The sequence below is a fragment of the Akebia trifoliata genome, chromosome 9, assembly GCF_017979445.1.
Source record: "Akebia trifoliata isolate Shusen 1 chromosome 9, ASM1797944v1, whole genome shotgun sequence".
Taxonomy (NCBI): Eukaryota; Viridiplantae; Streptophyta; class Magnoliopsida; order Ranunculales; family Lardizabalaceae; genus Akebia; species Akebia trifoliata.
In genome coordinates this window covers 23058990-23079761 of record NC_141383.1, presented here as the reverse complement: position 1 = coordinate 23079761, position 20772 = coordinate 23058990, and the positions used below count along the sequence as shown (strand labels likewise).

The 20772-nt window shown below is 36.1% G+C and overlaps 3 protein-coding genes across 3 annotated transcripts; 1 reads left to right on the top strand and 2 right to left on the bottom strand.

Annotated features, from left to right (window-relative positions):
* Positions 1-343: 343 nt before the first annotated feature.
* LOC147394780 (transcription termination factor) lies at positions 344-4195 on the bottom strand. The gene is made up of 2 exons (XM_086453564.1): positions 4016-4195; positions 344-760 (listed from the first exon to the last, which is right to left on the bottom strand). Exons 1-2 carry the CDS (start codon positions 4154-4156, stop codon positions 605-607), a joined length of 297 nt encoding a protein of 98 aa, XP_086309690.1. The 5' UTR covers positions 4157-4195; the 3' UTR covers positions 344-604.
* Positions 4196-5815: 1620 nt separating this feature from the next.
* On the top strand, positions 5816-14644 carry LOC147394779 (plant intracellular Ras-group-related LRR protein 9-like). Its single transcript, XM_086453542.1, has 3 exons — positions 5816-6679; positions 13500-13666; positions 13741-14644. Exons 1-3 carry the CDS (start codon positions 5924-5926, stop codon positions 14387-14389), a joined length of 1572 nt encoding a protein of 523 aa, XP_086309668.1. The 5' UTR covers positions 5816-5923; the 3' UTR covers positions 14390-14644.
* Positions 14645-15511: 867 nt separating this feature from the next.
* LOC147394778 (Tetratricopeptide repeat (TPR)-like superfamily protein) lies at positions 15512-17958 on the bottom strand. Its single transcript, XM_086453541.1, has one exon. The coding sequence runs from the start codon at positions 17912-17914 to the stop codon at positions 15791-15793; it is 2124 nt and encodes a 707-aa protein (XP_086309667.1). The 5' UTR covers positions 17915-17958; the 3' UTR covers positions 15512-15790.
* Positions 17959-20772: the final 2814 nt, after the last annotated feature.

The window sequence follows — 20772 nt, the reverse complement described above, 5'->3', positions numbered from 1 at the left end:
TGTTAATTCATTGTGCCTATTTAGGGATTCCTAGAAAATAATCCAGAAAAAATAATGTAATCCTTATCCAATCTTCTTAATCAAATCTCAGATTTATGATTATTTCGAGACACCACAAGTCCAAGGGTAACAATGGCACATTTTTGTCCCTCAACAACTGCTCTTCTTACAAGTATATCACATTCCCAAGCTATCATCTTCTATACAAGAATTTTTTCTACCACAGTGTAATTAATTAACCAAATTCGAACCGAGCGAAGCAACGAATCAGGTAACATAGTACAAAACAAATAAATTAATGCTTAAAACATATCGAAAGAAAACGAGCACACAATGCAAAAACTTCCTTAAGCATATATGGCAAACTGGTAGCTTTGGTGAACTTTCTTTCACACCATTTATAAAAATATTCAACAACAATGTATGATCCATAATAAGTGTTTGTGATCATGCAGGGGAAATTTTGCACAAAATATGATACTGATGTATAAGGATCATAACTACTTGAACCTCGAGCATGCCTTGCACATAAGCAAAACCAATGCCTTGGGCTACACATATGTTCACTCGAGAACTTGACCATGTTCAGTGATTCAAGAAATAATCAACTGGTTTCCTGCTCAAATTCATCACCTTCAGACTCCTCGGCATTGTCAGCATCATCATCATCCGCATCATTATCAAAGTCTTCTTTGTCATTATCTACCGTAGTTTTCCCTATCACAACGAGGTTGCTATTTGTCTTTCTGATCTCATTGTACTGCAAAAGAAAACAAAAGATGCATAAAAACAATGCTAGTAAACTACACAAAAGAAATATTACAATCTAATTAAGATTTGGCGACAAAAATCAGATATTCAAGATTTAAACACCGCAACAATATGGGCCAAATCCCCCCAAAGACAAACTTTCATATTCCATTGACAGTTTTTTCGTAGTCTCATGAAATAATTCCAAGAAAAACTGTAACTTACAAAGAAGATAACGTTCCATTTATTTTTCTAAATATTAGTTTGATTTGTGTTTAGTTTGTGAATTTACTACGCAATCAACTAAAAATGTGTTTAAGTAACGAAACAAGAGAATTTCAAGAAGGTCTTTGCTAACCGGTAATATCAGTATTTTATTTACATGGGAATCGATAATTGCTATTAAAAAATTTAATTTCAATGTGTTCATTGACTTTTGTTGTAATAGAAGGCTCTGATAAATTTTTCTACTTAGTTAAACCAAAGAAGAAGTTCAAGGTCTTGTTTGAAGTGGTACTCTCTCTACATTTATTTTCTGCTTATCTAATCTATTGTTTAATTTTACCAGTATAAATCAATAATAAGGTTAGAAGCTTTCATGCAGGATTCTTGGAGATTATGGGCTTGTTATACCTGTGGTCAAAACAGAACATAGAGTTCGCGGGGACTTTTTATGATGACTTTGTTTTCAGATGGATCTCTCTTTGCAACAACTGATTCTGTAGCTTTTTAGTTTTTTTCTTTCTCTTTTTTCTTTGTGTGAGGCTGTCTCGGCCTCATTGTACTTTATTCTCCCACATTTCAATATATTATACTTTTCAAAAAAAAGTATAAATCAATAAATCTTGGGAAAAGTTCGGGATGGAACTTAAACTCTTGCTTTGTACCCATAGAATAAGTCATCCACTTGTATTTATTTTGACCAATGACAGTATCCATCAAAATAGATAATCTCAATGACGAGAAGGGCGAATCCATACCCATTAATAAACAAGAAAAGATTGACCTACACAACATCAGACACAAAAAATATACCCAAACTGGAGATTTGCTTGAGTAAGACTAGAACATTTAAGAAAGAATGAAATAGTCGGAGTAGATGCAAGACCAGTCAACTTCAAAGTCTAATAGATCGTAATCTATAGTAAGCCTTTTAGGGAAAATCTTTCTTAATACAAAGGAAAGTATTTTGTATGCCAACTAGATCTCAAATCCAAATCTAGAGAACTTAGCTAAGGTGGGTATATTGAACAAATATTCCTCCATTCAATTATGTCCAGAGCCGTGTCTTATGTTATTGGAAGTATTTTTTTATTCTCTTTCACTACCTCAATCCGTGTTCTTCAGGGTATTCCCATCCTCTTTCAAAACCTTCAACTTGCACATTTCTTCTTATTAGGTCTTTAATCAACCTTCATTGAATGTACCCAAACCATCTCACTCAACTTTCTCTTAGTTTATTGCTTATTGGAGCTAATCCTAAAATTTCTCAAATGCGTACATTTCTATTTTTATATTTCTTAGTCTTCCTACTACTCCATCTAAACATCCTCATCTTTGTTACGCGTAATTTATTAACATAATGCTCCTTGACCGTCTAACATTCAGCTCCAAAAGGCACAACTAATCTTATCAATTTTTTATTTTATTTTGATTGGTATCCATCAGTCAAATCAGCCTCCCCAATATTGCTTTTAACATTTGGTCTTATTATCTCAACACTTGTAAATTTATCTCAAAGAGACAACCCACTTAGATGTAGTCATGCTCTAGTCAATGAATGATTTGACACTTACATGGATCATTTTGTGCTTGTCAAAGTTAAATCAAGACTGGGATATCTTTGATATACAATAAAACTTGCAAAGTGAGCATCTGAGCCAGGCACTTGTTATACCACTACATTCCTCTGTTATACCTTACTTCATTATCACCTACTTCATCTAATTTTTCAAACAAAAGTCTTCCAATTGAAACACAAATTTAGCATATATTTTTTATAGGTAAATCAAGATAAATTAAAATAAACTAATCAGTTGAGATCACCAGCCTCTTTCAAACAAGTGAATACAAGGAAACAAAATAATAATTCCTACAATACTAGTTCGAGCATAAAGAATCCCATCTAAATACAAAATCTTCAAAGAATACCCCTTCAACGTTGGCATTCAATTTGCTCCAAAACAAAATAAAGCCTAATATTTCCAAAATTAAATCTTGAAACTCCGAATCAGTCTTGTCAAACACTCTTCAATTTCTTTCTCGCCAAACTACTCAGTATACGACAAAGGGGGTCATGGACCTTAGGAACCTTTTCCTACCCGAGAAGACATTATGGTTTCACTCTTGATAAAGGTAACGAGACCGATATTGGAAACACCCAAGAGCAATTAAATAGCATATTATTTTTCTTTTCTTTCTTTTTTCTTGGTAGATCCAGTTGTTAATTTTCTGTACTCACTAGGTCCCCCTACCCCCCCCTCCCCCCCCCAAAAAAAAAAAAAAAAAGAACTGAAAAATGGCCTTATAGTAAACAAAGATTTTTCAATTTTTTTTTCCCAAAAAACAAAATATCACAAGATTCTATGAAAATTGCATTCATGGTTTAAAATGTGATGTAGGACTATGATGCTGAAACTAAATAATGAGTTTGAGATCAAAAGTAGATTGCTAAATGCAATTAAAAACATATAAATTGACCCTCATTCATCCATAACACAAGAGAAAATCAAATAAATATCAGACGAATGTTTTATAGGCCGATACATTCTAAAGTATTCCAATACAATCCGATACATTCCCCAAAACATTCAATGTTTCATATGATCTTGCCACACTCGTTGCAATCCAATATTTTGAACCATGACTGTATTAGGTTGAAACTGTAACCTAATTGCCCACAAACCAAACAGGGCGGGCTCCATTTTTATAAATAATTAGAAAATAAACTACAATTCCCACAAAATTCATGAAATAAACGATTTCAAATAAAAAAATTTCCACAAGATTAATATTATAGTAAAACAAAAAAAAAAAAAAAAGTAAAAATTTACAATATTCACTTAATTTTAAAGAACATTTTCAAAATTGAACAATGGGTTTGTTAAATCATCAGGTCATTTATCACAGATAAATTTGTCGAAATTTAGTGAATTTTTTTCAAACTTGAATAAATTTGGGAAGTTGTGCATTAATTGAGTTGGAAAAAGAGAAACTGAAAATAAAAGATTAAAGAAACAAAATAAATAAAAGGAGAGTAGAGTACCTTTTCCTCGAGTTCGGATTCCATGGCCAGGAGAAGCTCCTCGCTCTGTGGGTGTGGCCACTGAGATGGAAGAAGAACCGACGACGGAATCATGCTCGTCGACGATGGGTACTGTGTCATGAACGCCGGAAATTGTAACATCTTCTCTCTCTCTCTCTCTCTTGTTGCTTTTCGATGAGAACAAGACCATTTATGGAGATGAATGTGGGCCGGACTTGGCCTGTATAAATAAATCCATGGGCTGTGTTTGTTCCGGTTTTTTTCGACACTTTTTTTGGACTTTGAGCTGAAAAAGCCAGAAAAGTACATTTGTTGGTAACGATTTCTGCTTCAACAGCTTTTGCAGGAAGTCGAAAACTATGTTTTTGAGAAGCTTTGCTGGGGTTGCTTTTGTGTGAGAGCCACTATGAGAAGCCAACACCGAAAAAAGTAAGGGGGTGAAATGAAATGATGATTTCACCTCTCATTCTTCTTAACTCGTCGATTAAACAACATAATCAATTTGACTTCTCTCTCCTACTTCTACTAATTTTTTGTCAACTTCAGTAACAAACAAGATTCTCAGACTTTGAGCTTCTGCTTCTGCTAGACACAAAATCCTAAAGCAGAAGCTGGAATCTATAACTAACGGACCCAAGTAATTTGTTAGTGGTAGTGTTTAAGAATTACTTTTTAGGATCTAGAAGTAATGTTGGTCACTTGAAATGTTTTTTGTGTATATTTAGATTGTGTTTGAATGGCCATAACTACTATAGTTAGGCTTGAGTTTTCTAGAGAATTCATTTAGTAAAATTACGAACATCGGCATTTGTTGTAAGGGAGTGCAGAATTGATCAGAAGATCTTTTCAATTGACTAGAATTCGTTACTTGAGTGAAAATAGATCTTGTGGAGTCATATTTTGCATATTTGACTATACATTCTGTACCTTGCTAAAAAAAACTGATCCTTGTTTACCAATCATTGTCATATTAAATCCAATACTATCTTTGTATGATTCTAGAAAATATGATTCGTCCCACTATCTCCAAGTTATTGATCTCATTAAAAACCGTTTACTGATAAAGGGGAGACTAAAATATCATATTTTTTCATGGTTTTTTAGTTCTTCGTTTCGATTCCTACGGACTTAGGAAGTTAGAAGCAATCAAAAGTCTTGATTTTCACCCATTTTTGGTTTTTCACTTTGATAAGTTAGAAAGTTAGAAGCTGAGTATTCATCAATCATCAAAGAGTCGTGATAATCTGACACCCCCCTCTGACATACGCCCCCATTAGAGAATCATAGATCATTTGCTTCGGAATACACACACACACAAAAAAAAAGATTTGTGATTCTATGTATCCCGAGGCAAATGATCTACGGTTTTGTGATGGGGGTGTAGGATGGGTATGTGAGAGGTGGGCATCGAAAAATCATTATTCTTCACCAAATGATGATTTTGAATTCTAAGGATTTTCCAAAACCGAGAAGGCCCATGAACCTTTTATTGTAGCCCAAGACCAGAGATCCAACATAAGGTCCAAATTGTACCATCATCTTCATGCAGCTTGGCAAAATCGACCAACTAGAAGCCCTTATAATGGGCTTGAACTAAAGTTATTTGAAAGTTGAGCCCAATCATCTAACAAGAATTAAAAACTTAAAACACATGCCCAACCATCTGAACATAATTTCAGCCCAAGTCAGCTCTAAATAGTGTATTAGGCCTTAAAGCCCATCCATCAGCCCACCCGATTAACTCCCTCGAAGTCTTCGCAACTCTCTAGTCCCAACAAAAAGCGTGGATGTTGGTTTCTTCGTCCCCTAATTCGAATCTCTCTCCTCCATTACCGCTCTACACAAAACTGTAAACTCTCCTATCAGACTTTCACCTTCATCTTCCTTCTTCTCCTTCTCTCTCAAAGGATGGATCCAAACCCGAAAGAATTCCCAATTCTCTCACACGTCATGGCCCGAAACCCCCAACTCGGATCCAAACTCGCCACCACCGATTCACACAGCCATCATATCGATATCGAACAACCACCACTTCAACCGGATGGATCGAACTCAAACAAGTCCGAAGCCGAAAGAGGAGAATTAACGGATCAAATGCCCCATTTAAATCACCCGAAGATCCTAGCCTCCATGACTCTCGCCATCTCCGAAGTCGCCCACGCGAGATCGATTCTTCAAACCCTAGGAGACCGTCCGGATCACGAGTCAGTCGATGTCGCTCGAGCTAAGATCTCTGAAATCGAATCGAATCTTTCGAATCAGTTCGAAGAGATCGTGTTGACACCAGGACCCGATGATGTTGACCCGATCGAGTGGAGAACACAGAAGGCGGAGAAGGAGAGAGAGATATACGAAGCTGTGGTGAAGTTGGATGAGATGCATGAAGAGTATGAGAAGATGTTGAGAGATGCGGAGGAGAGATTGGTGAAGATTTATGGTTCGGCTTCTGAGATTGGTGAAGAGGAGGAAGGATTGAAGGAGAAGGAGTGTGCGGCAATTGAAGAAGAAGTGATGAATGAAGAAGTTGTTGGGATTTTGAGAGAAGCGTTGGAGAATGGGTTGGAAAGAGTGGAGCTTTCGGGGCGTGATTTGAGGTTTCTACCTGAGGCGTTTGGGAAGCTTCGTGGATTGGTTGTGTTGAATCTATCAAGCAATCAACTTGAGGTTATCTTCACTCTCTCTCTCTACTTGGATTTTCTATAGGGTTTGTATGGTTGGAGAGAACTTTTTTTCCATAACAATCAATTTTTTTGATATTATAGAAATGGTCCTTGAGAAAATGGACTTTTTAGATAAAATGTTTGCTTCTTTGCTGATTTACATAGGAATTGGTGTGGCATTAGTAAAAGTTGGTGTGGCAATAGCAGCTCTCTTGATTTAAGGCTGATTTAGCAAAGAGAGCTCCTATTGCCGCACCAATTCCTTTGTAGACCACTGAAGAATTTGCACACAGTTGGTGTGGCGTTAGTAAAAGTTGGTGTGGAAATAGCAACTCTCTTTGGCAAGACATGCACTGAAAATTGTGAAAATTCCCATTTCACTGCCACTACTATTCAGATTGACAGTTATTGGGGCAAGGTTTAGTTCTGTTAATTCGGATAAGCTCCGCAAAGTTTCGTAAAAGATTTGGGAAAATTTTGGAGGATTATACCAAAGATGTTTTGGGATATGTTCCCAAAACCTAACAGGTGTTCACTTAAAAATTGAAGTAGAGTTCATGTTTCTACAAGATTTAATGTAGAAAATTGCAATATGAGGGACAATAGTATTTTATGGTGGCTTTTCAAAACACGTGGTCAAAATTGCCGAGTGGTGAATAATGAAAGATTTGGGGAATAGTTTGTGGAGGATAGTTGTTACTGCTTAGTATGGGGAAAAAAGATTTGGGTGGTAAAATGGGGAAGTCAAGGGGTCTTAAGGTTGTAGTGTTTGGAAATGTATTCTCAAGGTTGTTGATGATTTTACAAGAAAGATGGTTCAGAGTAGGTTTAGAGGATAGGGTGAGGTTTTGGGAAGATAGGTGGTGCGGTAATTCGACTCTATCAACTCAATACCCATCTTTGTATGCTTGTTTTCTTAAACGGAATTGCACGATTAAGCATTGTCTTATTCGTAACGATATCACTTTTTCTTGGGATTTGGGTTTTAGGAGAAATTTCAATGATTAGGAGTTAATCGAGGTAACATCTCTTCTAAATCTCTTGAATGGAGTCGAAATCAAGGAGAATGATTATGATAGGAGGGAATGGGTCAAAACGAAGGATAGGAGATTCACTATTCGCTCATTTTACAAAGCCATTCTTCTAAGATCGGAGAACTATTTTCCGGTATTTCTCATTTGGTCTTCTCTTGTCCCTTCTAAAATTTCCTTCTTTGTTTGGCTTGCTTCCTTAGGGAGGATCTTACTTTGGATAAGTTGATTTCTCGTGGGTGGATCACTTCTAATTTTTGTCCTCTTGGTAAGAGTGATGGAGAGTCTGTAGATCACACCCTTCTTCACTGCTCTTTCTCCCGAGGTATTTGGTCGTCTTTCATGTCTTTGTTTCATATGTGTTGAGTTTTCCCGAAAAACTTCTTTTTGATGTTAGAAGATGGGCTTTCAACGTTTTTTCTCATAGAAAAATGCACCTTTGAGCTATCCTTCCTTCGGCCATAGCTTGGGGTTTTTAGAAAGAGAGAAACAACAGGGTGTTCCAAAGTAAAGATAACAATTCACATATGGTGTATATGGAGATTTTAGGGTTGCTGTTTTTTTTGTGCGAAGCTAAGCAAGGACTTCTCCGGATTTTCATTTGAGGACTTTGTTTTTAAATGGGATAGCTTATGTAACTAGCAAGCTCTTGTTTTTGTCTTTCCTGTTTTTGCTTTCTTTCTGGAAGACTCTCTCGGCCCCTGTATATCTTTCTTTTGATATTTATAAAATCTTTATACTTATCAAAAATAATAATAATAATAATAATAATAATGACAGAGTGACATTTTGTTCTAAATGGTCACAATAGATTTGAATGTGTCGACATGTATGAAATATTTTAGTCGGAAATTGGTAAAAACAACACACCCCAACTTTTCTTGTGGGATCTATCAATCATTTCGATCCAAAATGGAAAATTCTGAATCAACCATATGGATTTGAGCATCATTAAATTTCTTAATTTATTTGTTTTATGTAGCTGTTTTTAACTTAAAAAGGAATTTTTATAGGTCCATGTTATTCTCCACAATTAAGGAAATTTTAAAGTATCTAACCATTATGACACTGTGATTGGTACTTTCTAATGCTCCTTTACATTGTTTTAAAACATAGGCGAAATTTAAAAAAAAAAAATTCGTAAAAAAACCTATTTTTTACAAAATTATCGATAGGAACTATTTTCAATCGTTTAAGAGTTGAAAATATTAAAAAAAAAGATTAATAAAAAATTCGGATTTTCGGCCCTTTAAGGGCCGAAATAATATTTTATTATTAAATTCAGATTTTCGACCCTTGAAGGGCTGAAAATTTTTTCTCCTCTCCTGCATTATTCGTAATAAAAAAAGATTTTCGGCTCTTAAAAGGCCAAAAATTTTCTCTCTTTGCCCTCGTCATTTATCACGATCACAATCTTGATTTAAGATCAAGATCAAGATCAAAACGAAATATAGTCAAATGTAAATTGTAAAGTTAAAAAAATTACCTTAGATGAAAATCAGTAGAGAGAGTGAAAATCGGAAAAAGAAGAAGAAGGGGGTGATGAAACTGTCGGTGGAAAGGAAAAGGTAAGCGATGGGAAAAAAGAGAAAATTGTCGGCCCTTTAAAGGTCGAAAATCTCTATTTTTTATAAAAATGCGAAAGAGGAGAGAGAAAATTTTCGCCCCTTCAAGGGTCGAAAATCTGAATTTAATAATGAAAAATTATTTCGGCCCTTAAACGGCCGAAAATGGTTCCTATCGATAATTTTGTAAAAAATAGGTTTTTTTTTAGATTTTTTTTTTTTTTATAGTTTTTTTTAAAAAAATAATTTCCCCTAAAACATATATATGTTCACTTGTGTATTGTATGTTGAACTTGATCGTATTTCATGCCACACAATTTCTTATGCCGAAGTATTTAAATTCGATTAGAAGGTCGTTAGATCTTGATTCAACAAGAAATGGTTAAATCTTTAAAGAGTGTGAATGACTTTAAAAGTGTTTCAAGCCCAATTAGTTTGAAGCATTCCTAGGAAAGGCTTGTAAGTTATTGGATCTTTTGAGGGCCTTTGGAGGGGGAAAGAAATTCATTTAATGGGCTATTTTAGGCTTGCATGGAAAGAGGGGTTCCATTAATGTCAAAATATTGTTTACATTGTAGAGGGGTTTGAATATTTTATTTGAGGTGTGGTGCTTTGGAAAGACAACTAGATAGTCCTTGTGAACTTTTACACATGGTATCTAAGGTGGGGTGATTGAAAGGATTTATTAGTTGGACCACTTCATCCATTCTCCACGTGTCAAGTTTCAACCTAGTTGAGCTCAAAAATTAAAAAACGTGAACAAGTATTCATCATGGGAAAGTGCAATGCAAGGTTTGGGTATGAAGGTGATATGAATAAGGACGTTGTCCACATGATTACTTTAGTAGTCTCATTCTATCAAATGGACATTTTGGATGTGCTACTTTAGTATTCCACATGGCAGATAAACCCAATATGAGGTATTTATCGACAACTAGACTACCTTTCACCATTTTGCATTGTCATACTTCGCTAGGTGCCAACAAGTTTGATGATGTTTTGGTTAAAATGGTGTAGAATTACAATCATTGATAGGAGATATTATGCCATAGTCTCCTTTTTCATTCCCTTTTGTTTACACTTGGTAAAAATCATTTCGGTACTTGCTTAGTATTTTTTCAGAAATCTTCACTCTGGAATGAATGGCACAACCTTCCTGTCTCCGGTCTTCTTCTCTGACATTTGACATCGATATGGTACCTGCCAAAGGTTCTCCGTTGCTTAAGTTAGGTTCACAGTATATCATTAGTTGGACTTGGAGCATGAATCAAACATGCATATCTTAGCATTATTTATAAAATTGCCTCTTCCCTTTTTTCGCAATTTTATGTACCAAGTTCTTTCCATTTGGCTATGTATTTAATGCTTCTCACAATTGTTGAAAATTATGTTTATCTTCTTTCGTGAATCATGTTTTCAGTTATGTATTTGTAGTTTACTCCCAATTAGATAGAGTGTTTGATGCCACCTTGGTCTTTGACAAATTAAGGGATCCTGCCGTGGGTGATGAGTTTTACTCGTTCATCACTTACCTCGAGATATTGGGTATTTATGACTCAACTTCCTTCTTGGTTATATTTTTAATGCAAATTTCAAAGTGATATCTATAAGATTGGCATATATCCATATTTTTGCCCATACAATTGGAAGATGACTTCACCAAACGCTTACTCCGAAGAAGATGGTGGGCTACGAAAAAAAAACCTGAGTTAGAAATGGGAAATAATGAGGAATACACAAAGAGTTGAATTTCTTCCGGACAATAGGACTAGTGTGATCCAGTTGCGGATCATATTATCCCCAAAAAGAATAGAGGGATTATTATACCTATTTTTATCCTAGTTAGACATTCAATTGGTTTCCATGGATAGATATTTTATTGGCGCCATGTTCATCCGTATGGTTTGCCCACCAGAAATGAACTTCGTTCAAGATCTTGTATATTTCTTCTAATATTTTCTTGTCTTTTGGAAGCTATTACAAAGAAACTATTGTTGGAAAAGAGAAATAAGGAAAAGACACAAGTTACCTTTATTTTTGAGAATGCAAGTATTCATTGGAAATTGCCTCAAGCCATGTAGAGTTGGTGTGCTATAATCCCTTTTACGAAAAGAGATAAGATTATAGTTGGTGGGAAGATGAAGCATTTCTATGTGTTCAAATGATTGCAGACAAGCTTGCAACCTCCAGATGTGGAGTTGTTGGGGGTAAAAATATGGATTTATCTTTGAGCATTCCCTCGAGGTTTGCATTATAAGAATAATAAAAGGAATTTGGGTTGTAAATACCCAGGATCCCGTGGTGGCTAGTAGCTCATCATCTAGGACGGGATCCTATTAGTTTGTCAAAGACCAAAGCATTAATCGTTGTATCAGATTACCTAGTAATTAAAACAAGATCTTGACAAAGCATATAGGTGAGAGTTCACCATAAATGCATAACTGAAAGTATGATTCGTGAAAGAGGATAAATATGATCTATAAAGTTCGTGAGAGGTATTAAATGCACAATCATAACAAAAAGATTGTGATAAGAAAAGTTACTAGAAAATGGAAGAGGTTGTTAATTTGTAAATAAATGTAAATGTGCACATTTTTTTTAATCCAACTCCAATTAACATTATATTGTGAATCTGACTTAAGTATCGGAGAGCATTTGACAGGTACCACATTCATGCCAAGTGTCAAAGAGGAAGTCCGGTGACTAGAAGGTTGTGGCAACTGGCACCGATATCAATGTATACGTATTTCTGAAAAAATATCCCAGAGTACTCATAAATTTTTTGTTATAAATCTTTTTGGGTTTATTGGGTTCATCTAAGGAGAAGTCCCTTGGGTATATGTTATTTGCAGACAATGTAGTGTAATTGGACGACAAACTTGAGTGAGAATAATTCAAAAGTACAACTATGGAGAGAGACAATATAAACTAAGGGTTTTAGGATAATAAGGGCCAATGCAACACGAGTTTAGTCACAAAAAAAAAAAAATTTGAAGGATGAATCACTAATTAAGATTGATGAACAAACAATTGACCAAAGAAAGTACTTAATTATCTGGATTCTGTACACAAAGATAGACTTTGGTGAGGATGTGACGCATAAAATTAATATTGTGGATAAAGTAGAGGAGCGTTTCTAAAATGTTCTGTACACAAAGAATGGTCTAAGACAACAATAAGACCTGCCACGCTTTATGGAGCTGAATGTTGGAATGTCAAGAAAAATATTCGTAGAAATAGCATAATAGAAATTTCTAGGAATGATGTCAAGATGGTTGAGAGATAAGACTATGGAAGACAAAATAAAAAATAAGTATATTTAAGAAAATTTTGGGGATAATTCCAATAGTAGATGAAATGAGAGAATCTTTTGTAATGATTTGGCCTTGTGGAAAGAAAATCAATAACAGCACCAATGAGAAAGAGTGTTTTGGTGCTAGTTGAGGGTTCAAAAGGGGAAATAGGGTGACTCAGAATAACATAGATGAAAGTACTAAGAAAGATAGGGAGGAATGTCAAATGTGTCTTGACTGAAGATATGGTTTATGATAAAGCTAAATGGTGGAATAGGATTGTTTTTGCTTACTCAATTATTAGAACAAGGTGTACACAATGATCTCTTACCCAAGAACCTAGGTATGGGTGATAATTCTGCTGTTTGACAAGCTTGTGCTTATCAATAGGTCTTCATATTCGGCACCATTTCTGCTTGATGCCCATCTGCTGACTCCTATATATATATATATATATATATATATATATATATTTGGCTTGGTTTTAACTATTTACTGACTTGCTGCTCTTTCTTATAATATCAGCTTTTCTTCAAACAAGCTGTTATTGTGACATCGGAGCTGACCTCTCACTATACCAGTTTAAAGTTGCCACTCTATATGGCTTATTTGTCTTTAGCTATGACATGATTTGCATTTTCTATTAATTTTGAACTTGAGTTTTGCCAAATACCCCCTTGTTTTCCATATAGACTTGCACTTTAACTCATAGGTTGCTGTGAGCTTTACTACATTTAGATGTAGAAAGCATGCAGCAGATTATATGGTTAGATTACTTGGTACATGATTCATGAAATTCTATCACTTAGACAGTGATAGAGAGCTTATAGTTGTTGCCAAATGCATCAATTTGTTCTGATAGTGGTGGTCTGTACTTAATTGGGATACATTATCTTGAATGGGCCTAATTATCTATATTATATCTGATGAAACAGGCCATTCCTGATTCAATAGCAGGACTAGAAATTCTAGAGGAGCTTAATCTTTCTTCAAACCTTTTGGAATTACTTCCAGATTCCATTGGATTATTACTTAACCTGAAAATCCTAAATGTTTCCTCTAACAAACTAAAAGCCCTACCTGATAGCATCTCTCATTGCAGGTAATCCCTCATCTCTGTTTCCAAATATTATAATTTTAGTTTTTACTCATTACTAAGGAAGTATTTTTATCCAGATCGCTAGTGGAGCTGAATGCAAGCTACAATGGTTTGACATATTTGCCAACAAAAATCGGGTATGAATTAGTGAATCTGCAGAGCCTCTCAGTCCATCTCAATAAGATCCGCTTGCTTCCTACTTCTATTTGTGAGATGAGGTCATTGACACATCTTGATGCCCACTTCAATGAGCTTCGTGGGCTGCCAAACGCGATTGGGCGATTGTTGAATCTTGAAATCTTGAATCTCAGCAGTAACTTCAGTGACCTAACAGAACTTCCCGACACAATCGGCGATCTGACCAACCTAAAGGAGCTTGATATCAGCAACAACCAGATCCATGCTTTGCCCAATACATTTGGGCGGCTAGACAATTTGACTAAGCTTAACTTGGACCAAAACCCACTTGTCGTCCCTCCTATGGAAATTGTGAATCAAGGAGTTGAAGCTGTAAAAGAGTATATGTCAAAGAGGTGGTACGATATCCTAGTTGAGGAAGAACAGAAGAGCATGCAAGAACCAAACAACGAAGCTCAGAGTGGGTGGTTGACACGTAGCACCTCATGGTTGAATAATTGGGCTTCTGTCGTTTCCGAGAGCGTCAATGGACATTTGGGTGGTGGGGTGAATTCTCCAAGAGACCCGTATCTCGATCAGCAGCTATGATTTCTTGATCATTGGTAACTCTGATCCTGTGTTTGCCTTTGTCTCTTCATGATGTACAGAACGTGACGAGGTAAGGCATTTGGTGTAGGTATAAGGAACTTGGACAGGTGATTCTACCGAATCCCTGAGGCAAACAGTGCTACCAACCTTAAACTAATTTGTTGCATCAGATTTATAAAGTTCTGTGTACTGTTCTGTACATTTTGCACGATAATAATGGTTCCTTGCGATTGATTTTGAGTCTGTAAAAACAAATGCTTTTAAAAGCTTAAAAGTCTTTCTATTATTGCTTGCTTCCATCGAGTGAGGTTTCTTTCTCTCCATCTATCATTTGGTCCGCTCTTGTTCCTTCTAAGGTGTCTTTCTTTTTATGGCTTGCCTCTTTGGGAAGAATCCTCACCTTAGATAATTTGATCTGTCGGGGGTGGATCACCCCAAATTTTTGCTATCTTTGTTCGAGGGACGGGGAGTCTGTCAACCACATTCTTATTCATTGTTCTTTCTCTCGTGTTATTTGGATGTTCTTTTTATCTCGTTTCCAGGTGGATTGGGTTCTTCCTTTATCTTTTTTTGCGCTTTTAGAGGGTTGGAGCTTTAATATTTTCTCTTCTAGAAAAATGCATCTTTGGGCTATCCTTCCTTTCGCCATTGCTTGGGGCCTTTGGAGAGAGCGCAACAACAGGGTGTTCCATAACAAGGAGAGCTCTTCTCACACTGTGATTTTAGAGATTTTGGGATTTCTTTTCTTTTGGTCAAAGTTGAGTAAAGACTTTGAGGGAGTGTGTTTCCAAGATTTTGTATTTAATTGGGAAATCGTTTGTGACTAGTAGCACCCCGTCAGGCTTGTATTTTTTCCTTTCTTTCTTTCTTTCCTTTTTGTTCTTTTTTGTCTTGTTGTTTGGGGGCCATCTCAGCCTCCTCTTCTCCTTTTCTTCATTAATAAAATTTATATTTATCAAAAAAAAAAAAAAAAAAGCTTAAAAGTTCTTCCCACTGTAAACAATTGCATCGAAAAACTTGGAAGTTCTACACTGATATTTTTACAGGTAGAATCAAAATCAGAACTGTGCATGAACCCCTTGAACTTTATAGTTTCGAAATTGAATTTCACTCTCCACTCTTTTAATTGTGTAAAATTTGCCCCCTTGAGGATATGGTTTGATCCAATGCAACCCAGCAAGTAGTTTTTATGGAAATTGGATGAATTTAGTTTTCCTCAAATCTGATTTCTTTGAAAACAATCTATTCCAATTAAACCAATTTTAAATTGGGCACGCTTTTTTATGATTTTAAACTGAACTTATAATCTAATCCAGTTAGGCTTTGAAGCCAGTAACCTCACAGATCCTAGTGACCTGTGGAGCTTCCAAGGCAATCGATCAGGCTTCACAGAACTTCATACTACAAGGCCACTTCCACATCATGCAGCACATCTACATCAGGAACATAGCCCTCTTCCCTCATCTTCACCTCCAATTCCCTTAGCAACCTATATATCCACTCTGTTTCCTCATGCGATCTATCGGCAACTAAGAACATATGCAATCTGCTTCCAACCTCAATAAAACTATGACCAGGAATCCTCTCTAACCCTTTTTCATTAATCAGAGTTCTAATTTTTGCGGCATCTTTCCATTTTCCTTCCATGGCATAAATATTAGATAACAACATATAATAGCCAGTATGGTTCGGGTCTAGACGCAAGAGATTCTTAGCCACGATCTCGCCCATCTTGACATTGTGGTGAATCCTACAAGCACCAAGCAAGGCTCCCCAAACATGGGGCCCTGGTGAAACTGGCATTTGCTCAATAAAGTCCATGGCCTTATCCAATTCCCCATTGCGGCCGAGGAGATCAACCATGACACTGTAATGCTCCGAAGTGGGCTCAATCTTGTATCCATGTACCATCTTATCAAACATTTCAATCCCCTCCTCAACCAAACCGTTATGACTACATGCAGACAAGATTGCGAGGAAGGTGACATGGTTAGGTTTAATATCTGACATCTTGATCATTCGATGGAATGTTTGAATAGCTTCCCCACCAAACCCATGGATTCCATAACCTCCAATCATGGAACTCCAAACAACAACATCCCTTTTACTCATCCCCTCAAACACCTTGATTGAGTTTTCTAAGCTGCCACATTTTGAATACAAATCTATAAGTGCCGCCTCGACGAAAACCTTATCATTAAAGCCGCTACTAGCCAAGTACCCATGGAGGCAAATCGCCTGCTTAAGAATCCCCAGCTCTGAACAAGCCGCTAGAATCTTCACCATTGTAACTGCATCAGGTCGAGTACCATCAGACAACATACTACGAAAAATTTCCAATGATTCATTCGCAAATCCGTTCCTTGCATACCCGCTTATAAGAGCGGCCCACGAAACCACGTCCTTGTAAGGCATTTGTCGGAAGATATTAACTGCTTCTTCGAGGCAAGCACACTTCATGTACATATCAATCAGAGAGGTAGATACTGACACATCTAATTCAAAATCTTTTCGCTTAGCTATCTCATGAATCCTCCTACCTTCATCTAAATCGCATGCCGCAGAACATGCTTGCAAAGCACTAACCAACGTGACTGAGTTAGGTTCAATTCTCTTCCCAACCATCTCATTGAAAATGCCTAATGCTTCAACAGGTTTCTCATTCTGAGTGTAACAAGCAATCATAGAACTCCAAGAAATAACATCTTTTTCGTGCATCTTCCCAAACAAATTTCTTGCATTATCGATAGACCCCGTCTTTGCAAATAAATTCAACAAAGAATTAACCAAAGACAAATCAGTATCGAATCCCCTCCTAATTGTAAACCCATGAACACATCTTCCACCCTCAAGGCACACTAATTGCACACAAGCAGAAACGACACTAACAAGTGTCACCGGATCAGGAGTGACACCTTCTTTCACTACCATTCGAGAAAAGAATGCCAACGCTTCTTCGGCATTACCATTCTGTTGATACCCACTAACCATAGACGTCCATAGAACAACATCCGGTCGAGGAAACTCATTGAACACTCGTGACGCATCACCCATTTCTCCAAATTTCACATATAATTCAATCAATGCTGAACCCACAAACATGTCAGAACCAATTTTATCATTCTTTTTAGCTAACCCATGGATTGCCTTACCAGTTTCGAGTGTCGATAACCCGATACAGGACTTAAGAGCAATGGGCACAGTGAAATTATCAGGCTTTGCACTTGTAGTAATACTAGGAGAGAGCATGTGCTGAAAGAGACTAAGGGTTTCTTTCCATTGTTTCTCTTTGCAGTAGCTCCTGAGTATAGCGTTCCATAGGTAGACACTTCTTTGAGGCGTTTCTTCAAACAGTTCGCGTGCACTCTCCAGAGAACAATATTTAGCGTAAAAGCTGATCAGTTTGGTGACAAAGAAGCTGTCATGGGCAAGGCCGTTTTTGAGTATATGTGAGTGCAACTGACCGACTGATCTTACATCCTTACATACTTCAAACAGATTGGTGAGGAGTTCTCTGTTTTTCATATAAAAACGAAGGTTGACTATAACTAGAACCTCTTTAACAAATAATTCCTCTGGCAAGCATGTTATGGTGGTGGAGGGTGGGTTAAAAAGGTCATTTTACTCTGATATCATCTAGAGATACGTGAATCCTAAGATTTGGACCAGCTAGTCATTTTCCCTTTTCGGTAGGTGAAACTAGAGACCTTCTATTACCACACCAGCTTTATAATTTTAATAATGCTGAAGTGACCTAAACTTTGCACCTCATATCGCACATCCTAATGGGAGAGTGTGTAGGAACCATAAATGCTTTTATTGAGATACAAATCAAAAAGCATCTATGGTTCTTGTACACTTTCATATCAGGATGTGCGATATGAGGTACAATCCTGCGGTCACTCAAACATGATTCTTATAATTTAGGGTGAATGAATCTCCATTTCGTGCGCTGATTATGATGAAATTCCTACTTCGATAAATTGCTTATTTTAATTCCTAAAACATGCATTCGTCATTTTTATAACTTAAGAATGAGTGAGCTTGTCACTCTTAATATCTACAAATTCGTAGATATAACAATGAATTCATTAATTATAAAAAGTGACGAATTCACTCAAAATACATGTTTTGGGCATTAAAATGAATAATGTACCGAAACTAGAATTTAAACATTAGTCGCACATGTTTTAGGGAAATCCATAATTTAAATAGAGATTCAATTGCCACACCAACTTTTACTAATAGCACACCAATTCATTTGTATTTCATCACACATCTTGGTATGTTATAAGTAAAAGTTGTTGTGGCAATAGAAGCTCTTAAATCTACTCCTAACTAAATGCGGAATTCTCTTTTACCACATTAACCTTTCTTAGAGCCCCCACCCAAATAATGAAATTAGAATAATATCAAAGATATTTCCATAACTTTGTTATTTGTTTATTTTATTTTCATTATGACACTCCTTTCTTTATCTCTTTTCAACTAAAATCAAGTTTCATTTTTTCTATACTCATTCTTGTGTTCCACCTTCAATGCAAACCCACCCTTTTTTTTCTCTCTCTCTTCCTCTTGGGTTCTCTTTCCCTATTCGACCCATTTGCTCCAATATGTATGATTGGAAGTCACATTTGGTTGACAAGGTTGAGGTAATAAATCGATCGAGATCAAATTATCCAAATTGATGAACCTTGAAACAAACAATGCTCGTCCCAATGGAGAAAGTGAGAAACCTTTGATTCCATTCCAAAAATCCTAACCTTAGTCACCAAAATAAAGATGAAGAAGGAGAGTTCATCAATTAAAAATACAAGGATATCTCAAGATTGACCTCATTTCACACTTTCCTAACGTGGAAATGTGTGGTAATCATAGATGTTTTTCATCGAGATATGATGAAAAGCATATATGGTTCTATGCACACCCCACATCAGAAATGTGTAAAATGATATGAAGGAAGAATTCTATCTCCATTTTCTTGGAATCGTGCTTGGTTTTGATGTGGTTGTGCAACCTAGGTGTTGCAGAGGACTTACTCGTAGTGAGCATTGATATACATATAAAAAGACAAAAGGATGCTTAAGAGAGACACTGCGCTTTTTTCTTTTTTTTTTCTGAAAAAAAAAAAAAAGCTCATTTTAATTGACCTTAATTGGTGTTTTATAATGAAAAATTGATGTGACAATATAAACTCTAGGGACTTGGGATCATCATAGTCCTTGAAGACTTAATTATCACATCATCAACTATTACATGATTGGTAAAAACATTACAATTTCTAATATATGCCATAGCTTCAATCAAATCTACTCGACTGATGTTAGAAATTCACAAAGTAAATCACTTATTTGAGAGAGAGAGAGAGAGAGATTTCAACACCAACTTTTACTAAGAGCGCCAACATGACATGTGATAATTGTTTGGGAGATATTTATCAACATGTGTGCAATTTATGACAAAATTCCGATTCCAATATATTAATCATTTTAATTCTCAAAACAAGTTTTTCTAGTCAATTCATCAATTTTATAATCAACAAATCACTGTTGAATTGCTAGCGAGATGACTGATATGGCAAAAATCGTCAATATTTTATTAACGAATTTGTTCATTATAAAAGTGACGAATACACTAAAAAAACTTGTTTTGGGAATTAAAATGAATAGTACTCAACTAGCAAAGTGAAGATTCGCCCATTGATAAGGTCACAATAATATCATTTTGGGACCGTAATTTTACCGAGATTACCATCGTATAAATACTAGTTCCCTTAGAATAATAATAAATTTTATTAAATCCCAAATTAATGTGGCTAACAATAGTTTGTTACTAATTTCAGGTGAAAAGGGCACATTCGGAAATCAACAAAAGAAATAACAATTACTGTTACAACATGCGAGCAAAAAGGAAGCATCTGACAAAATCTCGAGGATTTTGGGCGCCACGTCACCGCGCCGCGGTCATTTCGAGGAATTTGTCCTCGAGATTTTTACAGAAACTTCGGTGGTTGTAACTGATTGGGTCATTCGAATCGAATTATCCGCCAAATCACCCCGATTACCCGAATACGAACATTATAAATTTGAGGGTTGATTTCAAAGAAGGGGTTCCCTCTTGGGTCCCTCTTAGGCTCTTCTCTTCTATAATTTTCTTTAGTTTCCTCTCTTTAATTCTCTGTAATTTTCCTTTGGGTGAGATCTTGAGTGTAGTGAGAACATCAAGAGGAATCATTCATTGTTTGTGTAATTATTGGGAGATTTATAAAAGAAGCAATTCGGATCGATCATCATCTTCATCTTCTTCACCCATGTTCTTTGATCTTTTATTAATTTCTGCAATTTTAATTCTTGCGATGATCGGATAGACCTTCCTTAGAGAGG

Bases quoted from the DNA above. Each gene is read 5' to 3' on its own strand.
- LOC147394778 (XM_086453541.1), bottom strand. From the start codon at position 17,914: ATGAAAAACAGAGAACTCCTCACCAATCTGTTTGAAGTATGTAAGGAT.
- LOC147394780 (XM_086453564.1), bottom strand. From the start codon at position 4,156: ATGTTACAATTTCCGGCGTTCATGACACAGTACCCATCGTCGACGAGC. The intron at 761-4,015 runs GTACTCTACTCT...TTTCTTTTGCAG, and splicing joins AATCCGAACTCGAGGAAAAG to TACAATGAGATCAGAAAGAC.
- LOC147394779 (XM_086453542.1), top strand. From the start codon at position 5,924: ATGGATCCAAACCCGAAAGAATTCCCAATTCTCTCACACGTCATGGCC. The intron at 6,680-13,499 runs GTTATCTTCACT...CTGATGAAACAG, and splicing joins TATCAAGCAATCAACTTGAG to GCCATTCCTGATTCAATAGC. The intron at 13,667-13,740 runs GTAATCCCTCAT...ATTTTTATCCAG, and splicing joins GATAGCATCTCTCATTGCAG to ATCGCTAGTGGAGCTGAATG.